General features: G+C 41.7%; 1 protein-coding gene across 4 annotated transcripts in view; it reads right to left on the bottom strand.

Annotated features, from left to right (window-relative positions):
• The window catches only part of si:dkey-3d4.3 (ras guanine nucleotide exchange factor F), a 77012-nt gene that overhangs the window by 16928 nt on the left and 38516 nt on the right, over positions 1–21568 (bottom strand). The window contains exons 8-9 of one of the 4 annotated variants that reach the window (XM_061841204.1): positions 5944–6452; positions 621–1305 (exon numbers count right to left, since the gene is read on the bottom strand). In XM_061841204.1, the coding sequence (XP_061697188.1) occupies positions 1292–1305; positions 5944–6452 (523 nt within the window). In that variant the 3' untranslated portion in view covers positions 621–1291. Of the gene's footprint in view, positions 1–620; positions 1306–5943; positions 6453–12837; positions 13530–18721; positions 18841–21568 lie in introns of those variants that run through there. The other 3 variants (XR_009798093.1, XM_061841203.1, XM_061841206.1) reach the window with 3 other exon arrangements.

Below are 21568 nucleotides of genomic sequence, written 5' to 3'. Positions count from 1 at the left end.
ACATTTAGATGTTTTTTTCTAGTGATTTTTTTTTTTGTGTGATTTGTCTTGAACTTTTGAGTTTGGCAGTTCTGTACTACTGTCAAGAGAATATCGCAGTAGTGTGACTATAGTTCTGTTACCATGTCTCTTTAGAACCTCCCTGAAAATAATTGAGTCAAAAACCGTGATTTCAAGTCACTGAATAGACAAAATTGTACTCAGTGAATTGTTTGTCATATTTCTTGTTGGAAAAATGTTACTGTACTTATTTTAAGAAAGGTTTCACTTCCCTACATAAAACAGAAGAGAAAGACTAAGATATATTTTTTTTTCAGAAAACTTGGGTGTAAAATGGCAAAATGATTAAAAGTAAGTGGAGTAAAATATTTTCACTAGAAGTAGGATACATTCACTTTGTAAGATTGTTTTTGCTGTGTAAATAGAACAGCACAATTGTCATACTTTTACTGTGTATATAGCACAGAACAACAGAACAATTTTCAATGAGGATGCCAGTACATTTCTTCATTTCAAATTTTTTTCCCAGGAAGAAATGCAGAACCAATTCTCTGCAATCATGATGGGAGAGATATTCAAAATATAGTTCACAAATTAATTATGTCACAAAAAATGGGAAAGTAAGCATAAAGGTTTTTATTTTTTTTAATCAACAATGGATACTAAACACTTAAGTTGTATTAAAAAAAAAGTGACAGACTCACTGTGATAAGGAGAGCTCTATACAAGACTTATGCACAATAGTGGAGAATCCAACATACAGTAAATGCAATGCCAGTGACAAAACCCCAACTTCAATGCCTGGTCTAATTCCAGTCAAATGAAGAGCAGCTGTGTGACAGCTGTCAGTCAGCTGTGGTGCCAGCCAGAGCAGTCCCATGACACAAGGATTGTGAAACAGCTCTTTGCCAGAAGTAAGTGAATTACTAGACAGTGTTGTTGCTTTCAATGTTACGACGGCAGGCTGTCTTCCCAAATGAACACAGTTTGATTGGCTACAACAGGAAGTGCTGAAAGTTCCTTGTGATAATAGTAGTTAGTGCCCTATTAGCGTTTATACTTATTTACACTTATTACTGCTTACACTCTGATAAAAAAAATTATGCGTCTCCCTAATTAAATTACAATAATTTGAGTAAGATGTTGGTGTACCGGATTGTATATCATTCCATAGATTGAGTGAGAACAAATCTGTTTTCGTGCTTATACTGTCTTTCAGCATGAATGTTGTGATGAAGTTAAGTGATCCATCTTTTTCCAGTAGTATGATGAAGCTGATGGGATCCACACATCATGAGTAAACTCCTGCCGGCACATGAAAGAGTGTTTTACCATTTCTCTCTCGCTCTCGGATAGTGCAGATCCTTTTTTCTCTTGCCCTGTTTGCTTTGCCTCTGTTGACATGTTTTGTTGCTGATAAGCTTGTTTTTATTCTTTTAAAAAATTGAAGTGGCGACTCCTGGATATTTTTAAACCTGTGGGACTGTATTTTTCTTTTTTTATGGATAATCAGTTGCTTCCATATTTTGGATACCCTCTCATCATTATGTGAGTGTGGCCTGCTAAATAGCATAAGCTTTATAGCAACAAGACCTGCTGTCAAAATGCCTCCTTTCTGTAGTGAGGATTGTCACTCACTACAACGGAGGACGTCAATTCTGGAATTGAAAATTCACCATGTTGAAGTGTATGTGGATTTTAATGGATAGTCTGGGATGAAAGCACTCTACCGATGTCTCAAAATGGTGAGCAGAAGTGTGCTAACAGGCAGCCACTGAACCCAACAAGGACAGATCTGAACTGTGGAAACAATAACGGGTCCTCCAACAGTTCCCCCTGGAATTTACTGGAAGCAAACCCAAATATATAAGAAATAAAAAGGGAGGACACAACACTCGCAGATTTCCGAGGAATCCGGCTGGCCTGCGTTGTGGGCTGCCTCAACTCTGAATGAGCAGCCATGAACAGTCGTTACAGTGAAGCGCAAGGAAAAAGAACGTGTCAATGCAAAACATTTACATCATACTTACTAATAGATTTGAGCCACTTTTACAAGACGCAGGCCAAGAATGATCATCCCCACCACCACTGAAAAGTATGAAATTCAATAATACAAGGGAAAAAAATGGGACCCCAAATGTTAATAGTTGGTGATGGAGCTGTCAAGTGTGTGAAACGCTATTGCAGTGAGAAGAACACCAAAGTAATGTGTTTTACTAAAGACACGGTGTCTGATATCGCTCAAAATATCCTGGGCATCACTGATCTGCACACAACTGTGAAATCTTAAAATTATACACACAGGGGCCCTCGCTGTTCTCAAGCAGCAATCAGAAATACTGAAGTGAGATGTCAATGATCTAAAAAAAGTGCACTGATGTTTTGCCGAGGTTTTTATAAGTGGACCTGCACTATCCGTGAGTTTCATTGACAATTTCTGTGGGTTATTTTTTTGGGGGAATTTCTACAAGGCAGACGTTTTTTGTCTAAATTGACAAGGAGTTGTTATTGGCTGTGCAGACTTTTTATCGTTCATTCACTGCCCTGAAATGTTGAGAAAAATCAAGAATGAAAGGATGTGATTGTTCCCAAACAATTGGAAGAACAAGAGATAAGGTGATACAAAGTGCATGCAGACTCATTTGGGTCATCCAAACAATCGGAGGAAAAAATGACAAATGGAATGAGCCAGCACCTTAAATCTCCCACATCACTTCCTGCCACATTGGAGCAGAATTCCACCTCGAAGACAAAGACAAACAATCTGTAGTAGGTGTTGGCCTCCCCCCCTACAAGCCTGAATGCAATGAAGAGTCTGATGGATAGAATGAAGATTATTCTCAACATTGGAGTCCAGCCCATACCACGCCAGATCTACCTCCCTTTTCCCCTCGCTTGGGAAAAAAAAAAAAAACATCCATGAAGATGTGAAAGTCACCTCTTGTATCCATCAGGAATCTTATCTGTAAATCTGACTATTTTCCTGGTCACCATCTGGGAAAAGGAGACTTCTTCTCCCATTTCTGACCAGAAGACACACTAAGTACTCTCCTGCCTGTTTCTCTGATCACCTTGGCTGTAGTAGTCCAATCTTCCGGGAGCTCCTCCTGTCCATTGAGAGCCTGTCTCACCTCTTTCAGAAAGGCCACACAACATTCTTTCTTTCTCAGCTTCCAACACATGGTTCATGGCACTACTTCATCTTGTTCCTTCCAGAATTTCTTTCAACTCTAGGTCAAATCCTACCTGTGGGGCATAACCACAAATCACTTTACACATAACACTCTCAATTTCAAATTTCAGCTTCATCACTCAATCTGATACTCTTTTCAACTCCAAGATATTCATATTGAGCTATTCCTTTAAAACAACGCCTACTCCATTTATCTTTCCAGCTACTCCATAATAAAATAATTTTAAACCTGCCCCTAAAATTCTAGACTTACTACCTTTCCACCTGCTGTTTTGGATGCACAATATATCAACCTTTCTCCAAATCATGTTAACCAATTCCCGAGTTTTTCCTGTCATAATCCGAACCTTCAAAGTCCCTACCTTCAGTTGTAGGCTCTGTGCATTCCTCTTCTTCTGCTGATAAATCCACATTCCTCCTCTTCTTTGTCTTCGACCCACAATAGCGGAATTTCCATTGACACCCTGCAGGTTAACAGTGCTGGGGGCATGTTTTGTTAATTTGGTCCACGACTGATCCAGTATGGGATTCTTTAGTGGTAATCAGTCATTTATTGTAGAATTTATTAATCCATCCATTTTCTGAGCCACTTGGGGAGCGGGAGTGCTGGAGGGTACCCCAGCTATCTTTGGGAGGAGGCAGGGTCCGTTTTCTAATGAAGTTGGGACGTTGTGTTAAACATTAAAAACAGAACACAGTAATTTACAATCACCTCCAACCCATCTTTTTTTGAACACACTTCAAAGATAAGATGTTAAATGTTTAAACTAATAAACGTTATTTTCATAAATAATCATTAAGTTCAAATTTTATGCCTGCAACATATTCCAAAAACACGGACAGGTGGCAAAAAAGACTGAGAAACTTGAAGAAGTCTCTTGAAACACCTGTTTCGAAACTTCCCACAGGTGAACACGCTTATTGGGAACAGGTGGGGGTCATGATTGGGAATAAAAGGAGTTTCCCTGAACTGCTCACTCATTCACAAGCAAAGATTGGCGAGGTTCACATCTTTGTGAACAAGCATGTGAGAAAATTGTCAAACAATTTAAGGACAATGTTCTCCAATGTAAAATTCCAAGGAATTCAGGCATTTCATCTAGATTCCATAACATAATCAAAAGGTTCAGATATTCTGGAGAAATGGAAGCGACAAAGGCCAAAAACCAAAACTGAATGCTGGTGACCTTCGATCCTTCAGGCAGCACCACATCAAAACTAACATCAATCTGGAAGAATATCTCCACATGGGCTCAGGAACACTTCAGAAAACCAATGTCAGTAAATACAGTTTGGTGCTACATCCATAAGTGCAACCTAAAAATTCCACGTTTGTGAAGCAAGAGCCATTTATCAACAAAACCCAGAAACGCCACAGGCTTCTCATCTAAGATGAACTGATGCCAAGTGGAAGTGTATACTGTGGTCCGATGAGTCCACATTTCAAATTGTTTTTGGAAATTGTAGACTTCATGCGTTCCGGGCCAAAAAAAGCAAAGAACCATCCAGACTGTTATGGACCCAAATCTCAAATGCCAGCATCTGTGATGGTATAGTTCTGTCTTAGTGGCAATGGCATGGATAACTTACACATCTGTTAAGGCACCATTAATGCTGAAAGGTACAAGTACATACAGGTTTGGAAGAAACATGGTGCCATCCATGGAACGTCTTTTTAAATGGACACTGTTTTTTTTAAGTAAGGCAATGTCAAACCACATTCTGCATGTGTTAAAAGAAAGTGGGTACTTGACTGACCTGCCTGCAGTCCAGACGATTGAAAATGTGTGGTGCATTATGAAGCGTAAAATATGACAACGGAGACCCCGGAGTGTTGAAAAGCTGAAGCTGTATATCAAGCAAGAACGGGAAAGACTTCCACATACAAAAATTCAACACTGAAGGATTTTAGTGTTTAAGCTCGTTTGTAAGCTATACTGTGTAGTTCTAGGAAGAGTCATTTGCGCTGTATTTCAAGGTGGGCAGGGAGCTATGAAAGGGAGTTTGAAACCCTCCCAGTCTCAGTATAGTATTTTTGTCTTTTTCCAAAGTTCAGATGAGTGGCACACCACAATTGTAATGCCTTCCTCCATTTGCTCCCTGCTGTTTACAGTAAAATCTGCCAAAATAGTTCAGCTCAGAAATTACTCTGCCGGCCCCTCTCCTACCAGAGGAGCTTTCTACTGTCGTGATACCGCTCTAGAATAGCACATTTTTCTTTCCAAGGGTGTGTCGCATAGCACCACACACTTTCTGCATTCCCGCACAGTGAGATGGGAAAACGTGCTGCTTTCCCCTCAGCACAGATCCACAATGAATGGGAAAGTTGAGGCGGGTTTTTGCATTGCCGAGTGTGTGTGTGCCGAGTGTGAAAAGGCTTGAAGGTTTCTTTTTAGTAAAAGAGCCCCTTTGTCCAAATGTAAGTCATAGCTACCAATACCAGAAATGTACGTGTTACTGCATTACACTGATGAAATAATAAAAAAAAAATCTGCCACAACTGAACTGCGATATAACAAGTTAAAATGTAAAATATTTTGTCACACTGAAATGTGTCAACAATACACTGAAGGTATAACATAACACTGTTTATCTTCCACATTCTCTGAATAAGAGGAACATATTTTAAGGTTGTCAAGACTCAGACAGAGTCATTTGCCAAACCGAGAGAGGATTAAGTGCAGAACACGGCCTACCCCCCAATACCAATAGCAGGTCAGGCAAATGCTGTGACACATCTTCAACCTCACCTTCGAGCAACTCCTTCTCTGTACAGCTCCGGTCTTTACTAAATGCTGTATTTTCAAATGTTACACAGCTTCCAATCTGATGCATATTTGTTTCTCGTAATTCAGTTTTACCCAGTTCTGTGGACTGACGAGGAGTTTTGAGGTGACACTTGTTGAAGGTGAAAGTTTGCAGCTCAATAGCATCCTCTGATCCCAGAAAATTGTGTGGCGCAGGTAAAAATTTGTTTTTGAAAGGGCTAAATTTCTCATTGTGGAGCTTTGTGTTGGCCTCTAAACAGATGCTGCTACTATCAGCTGTATAGTTCGGACCAAGACCAATACAGCAGTGGTGAATCTTATCTGGAGATCTCGATCCTGGCATTGTGTTTATTTGCCACCATGTATGAGTGGAGAAGTTGAACCTCCATAGAGAGTTTTTTGGATTGTTCAGAGTTTCTCCTCCCCCGAAAAGAAGCATGCTGTCCTTGTAGGCTACAGTTGAGTGACCAATCAATTTTGAGGGTCCAGATCTAGGAAAAGTAAAACAGAGAAATTTCAAAACATTTTGCATCATTAACGTGATCAAACATGTAAAAAATGTTTAAAAAGACTTTTTTTCAAGTGTGGAAGTAAAAACACCATTTCTCATGTATATTGTGCAGCCATGTACAACACATATCCCCAAAGTTGACCTCAAAATTCTGCAAAACCCTTGTACTTTTGTATAGTGCATTTTTATAATGCATTATTTTTCTTCTACCTATATAACCAAAACATTAAGTTCTGTATTATCTGTATTCAGTTTTTTTTTCAAATAATTATCATGAAGTTAACCACATTAATTGAACACAATTATTTTATAATTTACTCTCTCATTTTGAATATCACAGGCCTATTTCAGTCACTGATTGGATGGGCGCGTACGCGCCCGCGCGATTGCACTTGCAAATCTGCACAGTCGAGCACGAAATATCACATGCGGCAATTTTTTTACGAGTAGAAATACATAGACATTGAACGACGTCGCTTATTTTGTGTAGTCTTGACCGATGTTCCCTCTAAACTGTGTCACTGATCCAGCGCAGTGAACCACAGCCTGACGTCTTTTTTTTTTTTATTTCTTTTTTTAACACGGAAGCACACTGCCAAGCTGCTGCTCCGCATACTTCTACTTCTTAGTTTACCTGACACTCTTAAAGGGGTACACTCATAATTGCAAACAGAACACAAACCTGCAATTTTATATTTGCGGGCATGAATGGTGGACCCCACCTGTATGTTTATATCTGCAGGCATGACTGACCACACCCGTATATTTTTCAAATGTGAGTGGCTGCTATTTAGATTTAGTAAATGAGAAAAGATATAGTTGTGCTCATAAGTTTGATTACCAAGGCAGAATTTGTATGTTTTGTCCAATTCTTTAAAGAAAACATGGACCCAGCAAAACATATTTAATGTGATTCAATTTACAATTAGAATTCCAGGAAAGCATTATTAAACAAAACAAGAAAAATAATGATAGTTGTTGTTCAGTCATCAGTTCTATTACAAAAAAAACCCCTTTCAAAAATCCTGCAAGGGTATGTAAACTTATCAGTACAACTATACATATACAGTGAAGAAAATAAGTATATGAACACCCGCTATATTGCAAGTTCTCCCACTTTGAAATCCTGGAGGGGTCTTAAATTTTCATTGTAGGTCCATGTCCACTGTGAAAGAAATAATCTAAAAAGAAAAATCCAGAAATAATGCATGATTTTTTTAAAGATACAGCTGCAAATAAGGATTTGAACACCGATTAACTAGAATTCTGACCCTCAAAGATCTGTTAAAGCAAATTTATTTGTATAGCGCATTTCATACACAAGATAACTCAATGTGTTTTACATAATTAAAGGCATTTGAAAACAAAGACGTGAAACATTTAAAATGGCATAAAAATAATAAAAATGACAAAATATTAAAAAAAACTGAATACAGTGAAAATAATATGATCAAAAAGTGGATATATTCTAAAAAGCATGAGAAAAAAAAAATAAGAGTTTTCAACCTGGATTGAAAAACATTCACACTTGTGGCTGACCTCACCTCTATTGGCAACTTATTCCATTTGTGTGCAGCATATTAGCTAAATGCTACTTCACCATGTTTGCTTTGGACTCTGCGCTCCACTATTTGACCCAAGTCAGTCAATCTTAGAGCTCTACTGGGTTTGTATTTCGTAAGCATTTCTTTCTTGTATTCAGGCCCTAAATAAAAAGTTTATTTCGGCTTGTCCCTTTCGGGGTCGCCACAGTGTGTCATCTCAGATGAACGCACATATTTGTTTGGCACAATTTTTACACCGGATGCCCTTCCTGACGCAACCCTTCTCAGGGAGTGGAGGCCCGAGTGGGGTACGAGTCCCGTTATAACAAAATAATTGTACTCAGTACAAATAACTGACAGCAGTTCTGAAAAATTCTCCATAAATTTTCCATTGTATCTTGGAGGTCTATAAATGATTAAAATGATAACCTTTGGGTCACCCTTAACTAAAAAACATATATATTCAAAAGAGCTACAATCACAGAGTATAATTTATTTACATTGAAATAATGATTTAAAAATAACACCAATACCACCACCTTTTTTCTCTGTACAACACTTGTTCATAAAATTTAAATCTGCTGGTGTTGCCTCATTTAAAAGACATTAAAGCTAGTTTCTGTTAACCATGTTTCATTTAATAACAAAAAGTCCAGACCATACGTTGTAATGGTGTCATTGATCAACATTGATTTGTTACCCAATGACCTGATATTAAAAAGAACTAGACTCGCAGTGATGGCTGGAGAGAATGATTCAATAGACTCACATTTTATCCTCAATAAGTTGAATGTTGTAAATGCAGCCCTATGGGGGCACAAACCAGTGCAATCTGTAGGCCGGTCCCAAGCCCGGATAAATGCAGAGGGTTGCGTCAGGAAGGGCATCCGGCGTAAAAACTGTGCCAAACAAATATGAGCGTTCATCTAAAGAATCCCATACCGGATCGGTCGTGGCCCGGGTTAACAACGCCCGCCCCCGGCACTGCTAAACTGCAGGGCGTCGGTGGAAATTCAGCTACTGTGGGTCGAAGACAAAGAAGAGGAGGAAACCGGATCCAGCGTCAGAAGAAAAAGAGGAATGCACAGAGCCTACAACTGAGTGTAGGGACTTTGAATGTTGGGACTATGACAGGAAAAGCACAGGAGTTGGTTGACATGATGATTAGGAGAAAGGTTGATATTCTGTGCATCCAAGAGAGCAGGTGGAAAGGTAGTAAGGCTAGAAGTTTGGGAGCAGGGTTTAAATTATTTTACCACGGAGTAGATGGGAAGAGAAATGGAGTAGGGGTTATTTTAAAGGAAGAGCTGGCTAAGAATGTCTTGGAGGTGAAAAGAGTATCAGATCGAGTGATGAGACTAAAATTTGAAATTGAGGGTGTTATGTATAATGTGGTTAGCGGCTATGCACCACAGGTAGGATGTGACCTAGAGTTGAAAGAGAAATTCTGGAAGGAACTAGATGAAGTAGTTCTGAGCATCCCAGACAGGGAGAGAGTTGTGATTGGTGCAGACTGTAATGGACATATTGGTAAAGGAAACAGGGGCGATGAAGAAGTGATGGGTAAGTACGGCATCCTGGAAAGGAACTTTGAAGGGCAGATGGTGGTGGACTTTGCAAAAAGGATGGAGATGGCTGTAGTGAACACTTATTTCCAGAAGAGGGAGGAACATATAGTGACCTACAAGAGCGGCGGTAGAACCACGCAGGTAGATTATATTTTGTGCAGACGATGTAATCTGAAGGAGGTTACTGACTGTGAAGTAGTGGTAGGGGAGAGTGTAGCTCGACAGCATAGGATGGTAGTATGTAGGATGATTCTGGTGATGGGTAGGAAGATTAAGAAGACAAAGGTAGAGCAGAGAACCATGTGGTGGAAGCTGAGAAAGGAAGAATGTTGTGCGGCCTTCCGGAAAGAGGTGAGACAGGCTCTCGATGGACAACCGAAGCTCCCGGAAGACTGGACGACGACAGCCAAGGTGATCAGAGAGACAGGCAGGAGAGTACTTGGTGTGTCATCTGGTAGGAAAGGGGAGAAGGAGACTTGGTGGTGGAACCCCAAAATACAGGGAGTCATACAAGGAAAGAGATTAGCGAAGAAGAAGTGGGATACTGAGAGGACTGAGGAGAGGCGAAAGGAGTACATCGAGATGCGACGTAGGGCAAAGGTAGAGGTGGCAAAGGCTAAACAAGAGGCATATGAAGACATGTACACCAGGTTGGACACGAAAGAAGGAGAAAAGGATCTCTACAGGTTGGCCAGACAGAGGGATAGAGATGGGAAGGATGTGCAGAAGGTTAGGGTGATTAAGGATAGAGATGGAAATGTGTTGACTGGTGCCGGTAGTGTGCTAAATAGATGGAAAGAATACTTTGAGAAGTTGATGAATGAAGAAAATGAGAGAGAAGGAAGAGTTGAAGAGGCAAGAGTGAAGGACCAGGAAGTGGAAATGATTACTAAGGGGGAAGTCAGAAAGGCACTACAAAGGATGAAAAATGGAAAGGCAGTTGGTCCTGATGACATACCGGTAGAGGTATGGAAGCAATTTGGAGAGATGGCTGTGGAGTTTTTGACCAACTTATTCAACAGAATACTAGCGGGCGAAAAGATGCCTGAAGAATGGAGGAAAAGTGTTCTAGTTCCCATTTTTAAGAACAAAGGGGATGTTCAGAGCTGTGGGAACTATAGAGGAATAAAGTTGATGAGCCACACAATGAAGTTATGGGAAAGAGTAGTGGAGGCTAGACTCAGGACAGAAGTAAGTATCTGCGAGCAACAGTATGGTTTCATGCCTAGAAAGAGTACCACAGATGCATTATTTGCCTTGAGGATGCTCGTGGAAAAGTACAGAGAAGGTCAGAAGGAGCTACATTGTGTCTTTGTGGATCTAGAGAAAGCCTATGACAGAGTACCAAGAGAGGAACTGTGGTACTGCATGCGTAAGTCTGGTGTGGCAGAGAAGTATGTTAAAATAGTACAGGACATGTATGATGGCAGCAGAACAATGGTGAGGTGTGCCTTAGGTGTGACAGAGGAATTTAAGGTGGAGGTGGGACTGCATCAGGGATCAGCTCTGAGCCCCTTCCTGTTTGCAGTGGTAATGGATAGGCTGACAGATGAGGTTAGACTGGAATCCCCTTGGACCATGATGTTCGCAGATGATATTGTCATATGCAGTGAAAGCAGGAGCACGCAGAGGAACAATTGGAAAGATGGAGACATGCACTGGAAAGGAGAGGAATGAAGATTAGCCGAAGTAAAACAGAATATATGTGCGTGAATGAGAAAAGTAGAGGGGGAAGAGTGAGGCTACAGGGAGAAGAGATAGCGAGGGTGGACGACTTCAAATACTTGGGGTCAACAATACAGAGCAATGGAGAGTGTGGTCAGGAAGTGAAGAAACGGGTCCAAGCAGGTTGGAACAGCTGGCGAAAGGTGTCTGGTGTGTTATGTGACAGAAGAGTCTCTGCTCGGATGAAGGGCAAAGTTTACAAAACAGTAGTGAGGCCGGCCATGATGTACGGATTAGAGACAGTGGCACTGAAGAAACAACAGGAATCTGAACTGGAGGTGGCAGAAATGAAGATGTTGAGGTTCTCGCTCGGAGTGAGCAGGTTGGATAGGATTAGAAATGAGCTCATTAGAGGGACAGCCAAAGCTGGATGTTTTGGAGACAAGATTCGAGAGAGCAGACTTCGATGGTTTGGACATGTTCAGAGGCGAGAGAGTGAGTATATTGGTAGAAGGATGCTGAGGATGGAGCTCCCAGGCAAAAGAGCGAGAGGAAGACCAAAGAGAAGGTTTATGGATGTGGTGAGGGAAGACATGAGGGCAGTTGGGGTTAGAGAGGAAGATGCAGGAGATAGGCTAAGATGGCAAAAGATGACACGCTGTGGCGACCCCTAACGGGACAAGCCGAAAGGAAAAGAAGAAGAAGAAGAAGTTGGATGTTGTACTTTTCTGGTGCCATATCTTTTTGACCAACTTTCTGTCCCCTGTAATTACAGGGATGAAAAATCCCTGATCTCCATAGGGGTCTAAATTATTCTGGAAAAGACCCGGTAAATATCAGTCAGATTTACAGACAGTCTTCATGGGTGGAGGAAGGGCCTTTTGCTTCTTCGTGGACGGTGGTTTCAGGCGAAGGGGGATGAGAGGAAGAGCTTGGCGTGGTATGGGCTGGACTCCATCATTGACAATTGTCTTCATCCTATCCATCAGACCCAACATTGCATTCAGGCTGGAAGAGTGGGAACCAACATCTACTGCGGATTGTATGGTTGTTGTAGTCATAGAGGGGAGATTCTGAGGTATGGATGGTTCCAATGGGGCAAGAAGAGGTGTGGGAGATTTAAAGTGCTGGCACATTCCATTTGTCATTTGCCCATCAGATTGTTTGGGTGACGCAAATGCATCTGTGTGCACCTTGTCTCGCCTTATCTCCTGTTCCTCTGATTGTTTGGGAACAACTGGATCATTTTGTCCTTGGTTTTTGTAAACATTTTCTTTACAGTGTGGTGAATGACCCATTCAGTAGAAAATGTTGGCAGCTAATAACTTAACCCCTTGTCTATTGAGACAGAAACCCTCTGCTTTGTAAAGATTTTTAAGCTCCCAAAAAAGGCAGAAATTGTCAATGAAACTCACGGATGGTGCAGTGGACACCTTGACTAACCACCTATTCAATTGACAGAGCCTCGTGAAACGTTCATCTCCAGATCCTACAGGTGTGAGAGGTCCACTTATAAAAACCTCAGCATCCATCCCTTGCACTTTTGTTAGGAGATCAATGAAATATCGCTTCAGTACCTCTGATTGCTGCTTGAGAACATCCAGAGCCCCTGTGTGTATAATGACAGATTTCACAGTTGGGTGCTTATCCGTGATCTCCAGAATTTTTTGAGAGATATCAGACACTGTGTCATTAGTAAAACACAGTACTTTGGTGTTCTTCTCACTGCAAATCTGTTTCACATCCTTGATGGCTCCATCACCAACTATTAATGTTTGGGGTCCCAATTTTTACTTGGATGATTTAATTTCATACCTTTCATTGGTGGTGGAGGATGAGCATTCTTGGCCTGGGTCTTGAAAGAGTGCCTCAAATCCATTTATAAATCTGACGTCAATATTTTGCACTGAATCACATTCTTTTTTTCTTGCGCTTCACTGTAACAACCGTCCATGGCCGCTCACTTGGTAATGAGGCGGCTCGCAACGCAGGCCAGCCAGATTCTTCGGTAATCTTCCTTTTAAAATGTCCCATATGTTTGGAGTTGCTCCCAGTAAATTCCAGGGACAACTGCTGGGGTGGTCCATTATCATTTCCACAGTTCACGTCAACCCTTGTTGTTGAGGTAAGTGGCTGTCTGTTACCATACCTCTGCTCACCATTTTGAGACATCTGTAGAGTGGTTTCATTCCCCGACTGTCCATTTACATCCACATAAACTTCAAGACAGCAGATTTTCGATTCCAAAATTGACACCCTCTGCAGTAGTCCATGATAGTCCTAAGTAGAGAAGGGAGGCATCTTGACAGCTGGTCTTGTTGCTAAAAGCAGGCTTGTGCTAATTAGCAGGCCACGCTCACATAAGGATGACACAACTGATGATCCATAAAAACGAAAAATACAGTTCCACAGATTTAAAAGTATCCAGGAGTCACTGCTTTTTCTTTAGGCTTAAAACAATTTTAGAAGGAAAGCGAGGTTATCAGCAAGACAAAAAAGTGTCAACAGAGGCAAAGCAAGAGCAAAGTAAAAAGCGTCTGTTAGTCCGCCTTTAGAAGTCCACCTCCACTCCATGTATTATCCTGAATCAGAGGCACCTGTGTGAGGCCGTTAGCTGCATAAAGACACCTGTCCACCCCACACAATCAGTAAGACTCAAACTTGTAACATGGCCGAGACCAAAGAGCTGTCCAAAGAAACTAGAGACAAAATTATACAACTCAACATGGCTGGAAGGGGTGATGGAGAAATTGCCAAGCAGCTTGGTGAAAAAAGGTCCACTGTTGGAGCAATCATTAGAAACTGGAAGAAGCTAAACAGGACGGTCAATCTCAATTGGACTGGGGTTGCAGGCAAGATATCACCGTGTAGGATCTCAATGATCAATGAAAAAGGTGAGGAATCAGCCCAGGTCTACACAACAGGAACAATGAGCGTTTGGATGATAGAGGAGTCGTGGAAAAAAGTTTTGTGGTCAGATGACACCAAAATTTAACTTTTTGGTCAAAATTCCACTAACCATGTTTGGAGGAAGACGAATGATGAGTTCCATCCAAAGAACACCATCCCTACTGTGAAGCATGGGGGTGATAGATGGGATGAAAGTGTAGGCTACACTTTTTTTCATAAATTCTAGGTGGCGGTGGCATACTAGAATATTCGTTTAGCTCTTTTTCATAACCTTGGGGTGGCATTGGCATATTGGAACAAAAGTGTATATCTTTTTCATAACCTTTAGATCAGTGGTTCTTAATCTGGGTTCGATCGAACCCGAGGTCTTGGTGAGTCGGTTTCAGGGGTTTGGTGGAGCCACTGCCGCGGAGATGGAGACAAAGTGACTCATCATATCGATAAAGCTCGTGCACATGACGTCACCATTTTCACAGACGTATTGCCGGTCAAACAGAGCTGCTCGACATTGTGGAAGACATTTGAACCGGAGGAGAATATTTACAATGCCCCAGACCTGCTGTGCCACTGGTTGTCACAATAGACGAGACAGATATTCAAAGAGATCACTGTGTAGCATACCAACTTAAAAGACCTGGAAAGATCGATGGATTTTGCCAATTAAATGTGATGGATGGTGCCCAACCAAATACACAAGCCTGTGTAGCAATAAACTCATTTCACTTTGGAATTATTCTTAATCTCAAATTACCAATTAGTATTTCTTATTCTTCTTTTCCTTTCGGCTTGTCCCGTTAGGGGCCGCCACAGCGTGTCATCTTTTGCCATCTTAGTCTATCTCCTGCATCTTCCTCTCTAACCCCAACTTCCCTCATGTCTTCCCTCACCACATCCATAAACCTTCTCTTTGGTCTTCCTCTCGCTCTTTTTCCTGGGAGCACCATCCTCAACATCCTTCTACCAATATACTCACTCTCTCGCCTCTGAACATGTCCAAACCATCGAAGTCTGCTCTTTCGAATCTTGTATCCAAAACATCCAACTTTGGCTGTCCCTCTAATGAGCTCATTTCTAATCCTAATCAACCTACTCACTCCGAGCGAGAACCTAAACATCTTCATTTCTGCCACCTCCAGTTCTGCTTCCTGTTGTTTCTTCAGTGCCACCGTCTCTAATTCGTACATCATGGCCGGCCTCACCACTGTTTTGTAAACTTTGCCCTTCATCCTAGCAGAGACTCTTCTGTCACATAAGACACCAGACACCTTTCGCCAGCTGTTCCAACCTGCTTGGACCCGTTTCTTCACTTCCTTACCACACTCACCATTACTCTGGATTGTTGACCCTAAATATTTGAAGTCGTCCACCCTCGCTATCTCTTCTCCCTGTAGCCTCACTCTTCCCCCTCCACTTTTCTCATTCACGCACATATATTCTGTTTTACTTCGGCTCATCTTCATTCCTCTCCTTTTCAGTGCATGTCTCCATCTTTCTAATTGTTCCTCTGCATGCTCCCTGCTTTCACTGCATATCACAATATCATCTGCGACCATCATGGTCCTAGGGGATTCCAGTCTAAACTCATCTGTCAGCCTATCCATTACCACTGCAAATAGGAAGGGGCTCAGAGCTGATCCCTGATGCAGTCCCACCTCCACCTTAAATTCCTCTGTCACACCTCACCATTGTTCTGCTGCCATCATACATGTCCTGTACTATTTTAACATACTTCTCTGCCACATCAGACTTACGCATGCAGTACCACAGTTCCTCTCTTGGTACTCTGTCATAGGCCTACTCGAGATCCACAAAGACACAATGTAGCTCCTTCTGACCTTCTCTGTACTTTTTCACTAGCATCCTCAAGGCAAATAATACATCTGTGGTACTCTTTCTAGGCATGAAACCATACTGTTGCTCGCAGATACTTACTTCTGTCCTGAGTCGAGCCTCCACTACTCTTTCCCATAACTTCATTGTGTGGCTTATCAACTTTATTCCTCTATAATTCCCAAAGCTCTGAACATCCCATTTGTTCTTAAAAATGGGAACTAGAGCACTTTTCCTCCATTCTTCAGGCATCTTTTCGCCCGCTAGTATTCTGTTGAATAAGTTGGTCAAAAACTCCACAGGCATCTCTCCAAATTGCTTCCATACCTCTACCGGTATGTCATCAGGACCAACTGCCTTTCCGTTTTTCATCCTTTGTAGTGCCTTTCTGACTTCCCCCTTGGTAATCATTGCCATTTCCTGGTCCTTCACACTTGCCTCTTGAACTCTTCCTTCTCTCTCATTTTCTTCATTCATCAACTTCTCAAAGTATTCTTTCCATCTATTTAGCACACTACCGGCACCAGTCAACACATTTCCATCTCTATCCTTAATCTCCCTTACCTGCTGCACATCCTTCCCATCTCTATCCCTCTGTCTGGCCAACCTGTAGAGATCCTTTTCTCCTTTCGTGTCCAACCTGGTGTACATGTCTTCATATGCCTCTTGTTTAGCCTTTGCCACCTCTACCTTTGCCCTACGTTGCATCTTGATGTACTCCTTTCGCCTCTCCTCAGTCCTCTCAGTATCCCACTTCTTCTTCGCTGATCTCTTTCCTTGTATGACTCCTTGTATTTTGGGGTTCCACCACCAAGTCTCCTTCTCCCCTTTCCTACCAGAAGACACACCAAGTCCTCTCCTGCCTGTCTCTCTGATTACCTTGGCTGTCGTTGTCCAGTCTTCCGGGAGCTTCTGCTTTCCATCGAGAGCCTGTCTTACCTCTTTCCGAAAGGCCGCACAACATTCTTCCGTTCTCAGCTTCCACCACATGGTTCTCTGCTCTACCTTTGTCTTCTTAATCTTCCTACCCACCACCAGAGTCATCCTACACACTACCATCATATGCTGTCGAGCTACACTCTCCCTTACCACTACTTTACAGTCAGTGTCCTCTTTCAGATTACATTGTTTGCACAAAATATAATCCACCTGCGTGCTTCTACCTCCGCTCTTGTAGGTCACAATATGTTCCTCCCTCTTCTGGAAATAAGTGTTCACTACAGCCATGTCCATCCTTTTTGCAAAGTCCACCACCATCTGACCCCCAAAATTCCTTTCCTGGATGCCGTACTTACCCATCACTTCTTCATCGCCTGCTTCCTTTACCAATATGTCCATTACAATCTGCACCAATCACAACTCTCTCGGTGTCTGGGATGCTCAGAACTACTTCATGTAGTTCCTTCCAGAATTTCTCTTTCAACTCTAGGTCACATCCTACTTGTGGGGCATAGCCGCTAACCACATTATACATAACACCCTCAATTTCAAATTTTAGTCTCATCACTCGATCTGATAATCTTTTCACCTCCAAGACATTCTTAGCCAGCTCTTCCTTTAAAATAACCCCTACTCCATTTCTCTTCCCATCTACTCCGTACTAGAATAATTTAAACCCTGCTCCTAAACTTCTAGCCTTACTTCCTTTCCACCTGCTCTCTTGGATGCACAGAATATCAACCTTTCTCCTAATCATCATGTCAACCAACTCCTGAGCTTTTCCTGTCATAGTCCCGACATTCAAAGTCCCTACACTCAGTTGTAGGCTCTGTGCATTCCTCTTTTTCTTCTGACGCTGGATCCGGTTTCCTCCTCTTCTTTGTCTTCGACCCACAGTAGCTGAATTTCCACCGACGCCCTGCAGGTTAGCAGTGCCGGGGGCGGGCGTTGTTAACCCGGGCCACGACCGATCCGGTATGGGATTCTTTAGATGAACGCTCATATTTGTTTGGCACAGTTTTTACGCCGGATGCCCTTCCTGACGCAACCCTCTGCATTTATCCGGGCTTGGGACCGGCCTACAGATTGCACTGGTTTGTGCCCCCATAGGGCTGCAGTATTTATAATGCCAAATTGACTCATTTTAGAACAATGCACAGATTAAAAAAAAAAAAATGTCCGTCACAGAGACGTTTACGTGTGGCAGCGATACGCTTCCATGTATAGAGGAGCTGTCTCCCTGTCCTCTATTTTTTTTTTCCCAATCATCGTTCAAGAATGCAAATTTGTGTAAAACCATGGGTCATTTATTTAAATATTTGTATTTGTATGAAAGACCATCTTAAAAGACCAATAAAGATCAATGGATTTCGGCAATTAAACGTAATGGATGGTGCCAAACCAAATACACATGCCTGTGTAGCGATCTTCATTTCAGGTAGGAATTATTTTTGATCTCAAACTACCAATTAGTATTTATAAAGCCAAATTGTCTCATTTTAGAACAATGCGGATTAAAAAAAAAAGTATCGCAGAGAGGTTTACGTGTGGCAGCGATACGTTTCCGTGTACAGAGGAGCCGACTCGCTGTCCTCTTCCCCCCCCAATCATAGTTAATGAATGTGAGTTTGTGTAAAACCAGGAGTCATTTATTTAAATATTGGTATTTATATTGAAAAAATCAGAGTGGGTCTATCACTTTGTGGGGTGTATTCATGATTGAGAAAAGATTCAGCAACTAAGTATTTGTACGCGTCCAGACTTTTCTGTGTAAATCTCGACAACTTACTCACCAGATACAGTGAAGAAAATAAGTAATTTAACACCCTGGTATATTGCAGGTTCTCCCATTTAGAAATCATGGGGTCTGAAATTTTCATCGTAGGTGCATGTCCACTGTGAGAGAGATAATCTAAAAGAAAAATCCAGAAATCACAATGTATGATGCTTTAATTTATTTGCGTGATAGAGCTGCAAATAAGTATTTGAACACCTGAGAAAACCAATGTTAATATTTGGTACAGTAGCCTTTGTTTCCAATTACAGAGATCAAACATTTCCTGTAGTTCACAGGTGGCCAACCTGTGGCTCTCGAGCCGCATGCGGCTCTTTGCCTCCTTTCGTGCGGCTCTCGTGAAGGTACGCGAGCATATTTAAGCTCCCCTTACGTGCATGCACACGCACTTTGCTTAAGTTCATTACGGTAGTTGCCACTGAGTGTTGCTTGCGTTGATTACAGTATCTGTGTGGGCGTTTTGCTTGAGTTTATTATCGTTGTTATGCTTATTGTGACAACAAGCTCAGAGTGTCTGTGCATGTGTGTCAATGGATAAGTGAGACGAAACCCTGCAGCGTGTGCGCCGGAAGGATGAGAAGGGAAAAAATGCGTGATGGCGACCGGGGAAGGGTGCCTTTATTGTTCCTGCCACCCATCTCAGCTGTGCAACGAGAGAAGGAAGAGTTAACCCCGAGTAGGATGACATCAGCATGGAGAATACATCTCCCCTGCATCTCTTGAACATGGTCACATGGCCACAGTAAGAAAGATTAGCATGTTATTTTCACAAAACTGGCTTTTGCATTGAATGAAAATAGCTCGAAGTTTCCCAATCGAATGGTGATCTTTGGAGAAAATCATTTGTCAATATCGCTCTTAAAATGCCAGGGAAAAATGCAGTTAAACTAAAATATGTGGATGAACAGAGGATGTTTTTATCAGAGTGGGTGTGCTCATAATTTTTTGGTTGACCACAATGGCCAGCCATGCTCTCCCTTATGTCAATTGCATTTTATAGGTTCAATTCTTCACTTCAGCTCTCTCCATACTAACATTGACCTGGAATTTCCAAAAGGGACAAAACTTCCCAGTCACTTTGAAAAATTAAACAGAAAAGCATATGCCGTTATTTTTTTCATTTTAATTTTTTTTAATAATGAAGCATTCAGAGACAAATGCTTGCAGCATATCAAGTGGCTTGGAACACCGGAAGGGCCAAAAAGCCATATATTGAAGGGTATATATTTTTTTAATTGGTCCGTGAAGTCACTGAATCAGCTTTATTGGCTAACTGCGTGACAACACACAAGCAAGACCTTCAACTGTCCCGCTACACTGTTGAACAGAGAATATCGAACATTAGCATGACTAGTGATTGACAGTTGCACTGAGACCTTCAATCATGTGAATATTTTAGTGTTGCATTAGATGAGCATTATGCCATACAAGACAAGACCTGGTGGAACTGGTAGTTTGCCTATCTGAGAGAGCACACAATTACAACTTTTTAAAATTACTGGCCTGTGTTATTGGTACTGTGTAGGAGTCGATTTGTCTCATCATGTTGGTGTGTGATATTTACAGTAAATCTGGCTGAGCAAAGCTATGCTTGTGAGGAGGGAATGATGTTCATGTATATGATGTGGCTCTTTGCCATGACACAGTAAAAAAATCTAGCTTTTCATCTCCAACTGGTTGGCCACCCCTGCAGTGTAGTTGTTCACCAGGTTTTCACACACTGCAGGAGGGATTTTGGCCTACTCCTCCGCACAGATCTTGTCTAGATCAGACAGGTTTCTGGGCTGTCACTGGGAAACATGGAGTTTCCGCTACCTCCAAAGATTTTCTATTGGGTTTAGGTCTGAAGATTGGCCAGGCCACGCCGTAACCTTGATATGCTTCTTAAAGGTCAAGTGTCATCCCTATAAACATTCTAAAATAGATATTGTAATGAAAAATACATATAATATTATTCACTTCAATGTTGTCAAGTAAGTTGCCATGCCACAAATAGCAATGGAGCGAATTGATAGCAATTGGCTTGTATGGCTTGGGTTCATGTGTTGAGCTGAGCCCGAGAACCAACTCTCAAATTGAACACCGGATGTCGCCAAACAAAATTATACTTGATTGGGTCACCAGCATGGCAAAGATCTCTCTGATAAATGTAGCCTTCCCACTTAGCATCTCACTGCATTGCATACATATACCAAAGTAAGTAACCTTATATAAACCTGATTATTTTTCACATCTTTGTATGACATACATATATCAGGGTTAGTAACCTTAAGAACCCAATTATTGTCATATCTTTATAGTCATATCTTGTTTTTGACATGAAGAAATCAACAAGATGCAGCTGCCGCTCACACCCTGCGGTTTCCAACGGTTTTTCAACGGCGAAGCACACGGCCTGAAAGATGTTTGCATCATCACTGAGTTGCTGAACAAGAAGCCCGTCACACTCGAATCACCACATAGGATCTCTGCAAGAGATTGATCTTAACTATTTTTCCATTAAACCTTTAGCAGAAAATATGATGCTTTGAAACGACTTTGTGAAAAGAATATAACCTGTGTATGACTGCCTCTCTCAGACAAGGCAACACATGATGAGCAACCAACTAAAACAAGCCTGAGAATGCATGAGAGAATTGTAATCACAAGAATGTTGATACATTTATGCCATTGCTCAAAAACTAGGGTGAAACTGAACGCAAGTTTGTGGTCACATTTTCAAAGATGCACTTATTGATTAAAGGGAAAATAACAAAATTGAGTAAAGCTAATAGGGGCGTGACAAGTTAAGCCAGGGATGGCGAAAGGGGCCCAATAGGATAACCAAGTGAGTCCTTCCCACTGG

The sequence above is a fragment of the Syngnathoides biaculeatus genome, chromosome 14, assembly GCF_019802595.1.
Source record: "Syngnathoides biaculeatus isolate LvHL_M chromosome 14, ASM1980259v1, whole genome shotgun sequence".
Taxonomy (NCBI): domain Eukaryota; kingdom Metazoa; phylum Chordata; class Actinopteri; order Syngnathiformes; family Syngnathidae; genus Syngnathoides; species Syngnathoides biaculeatus.
The sequence above is the reverse complement of the archived record's forward strand: the minus strand, read 5'-3'. Positions and strand labels throughout refer to the sequence as shown.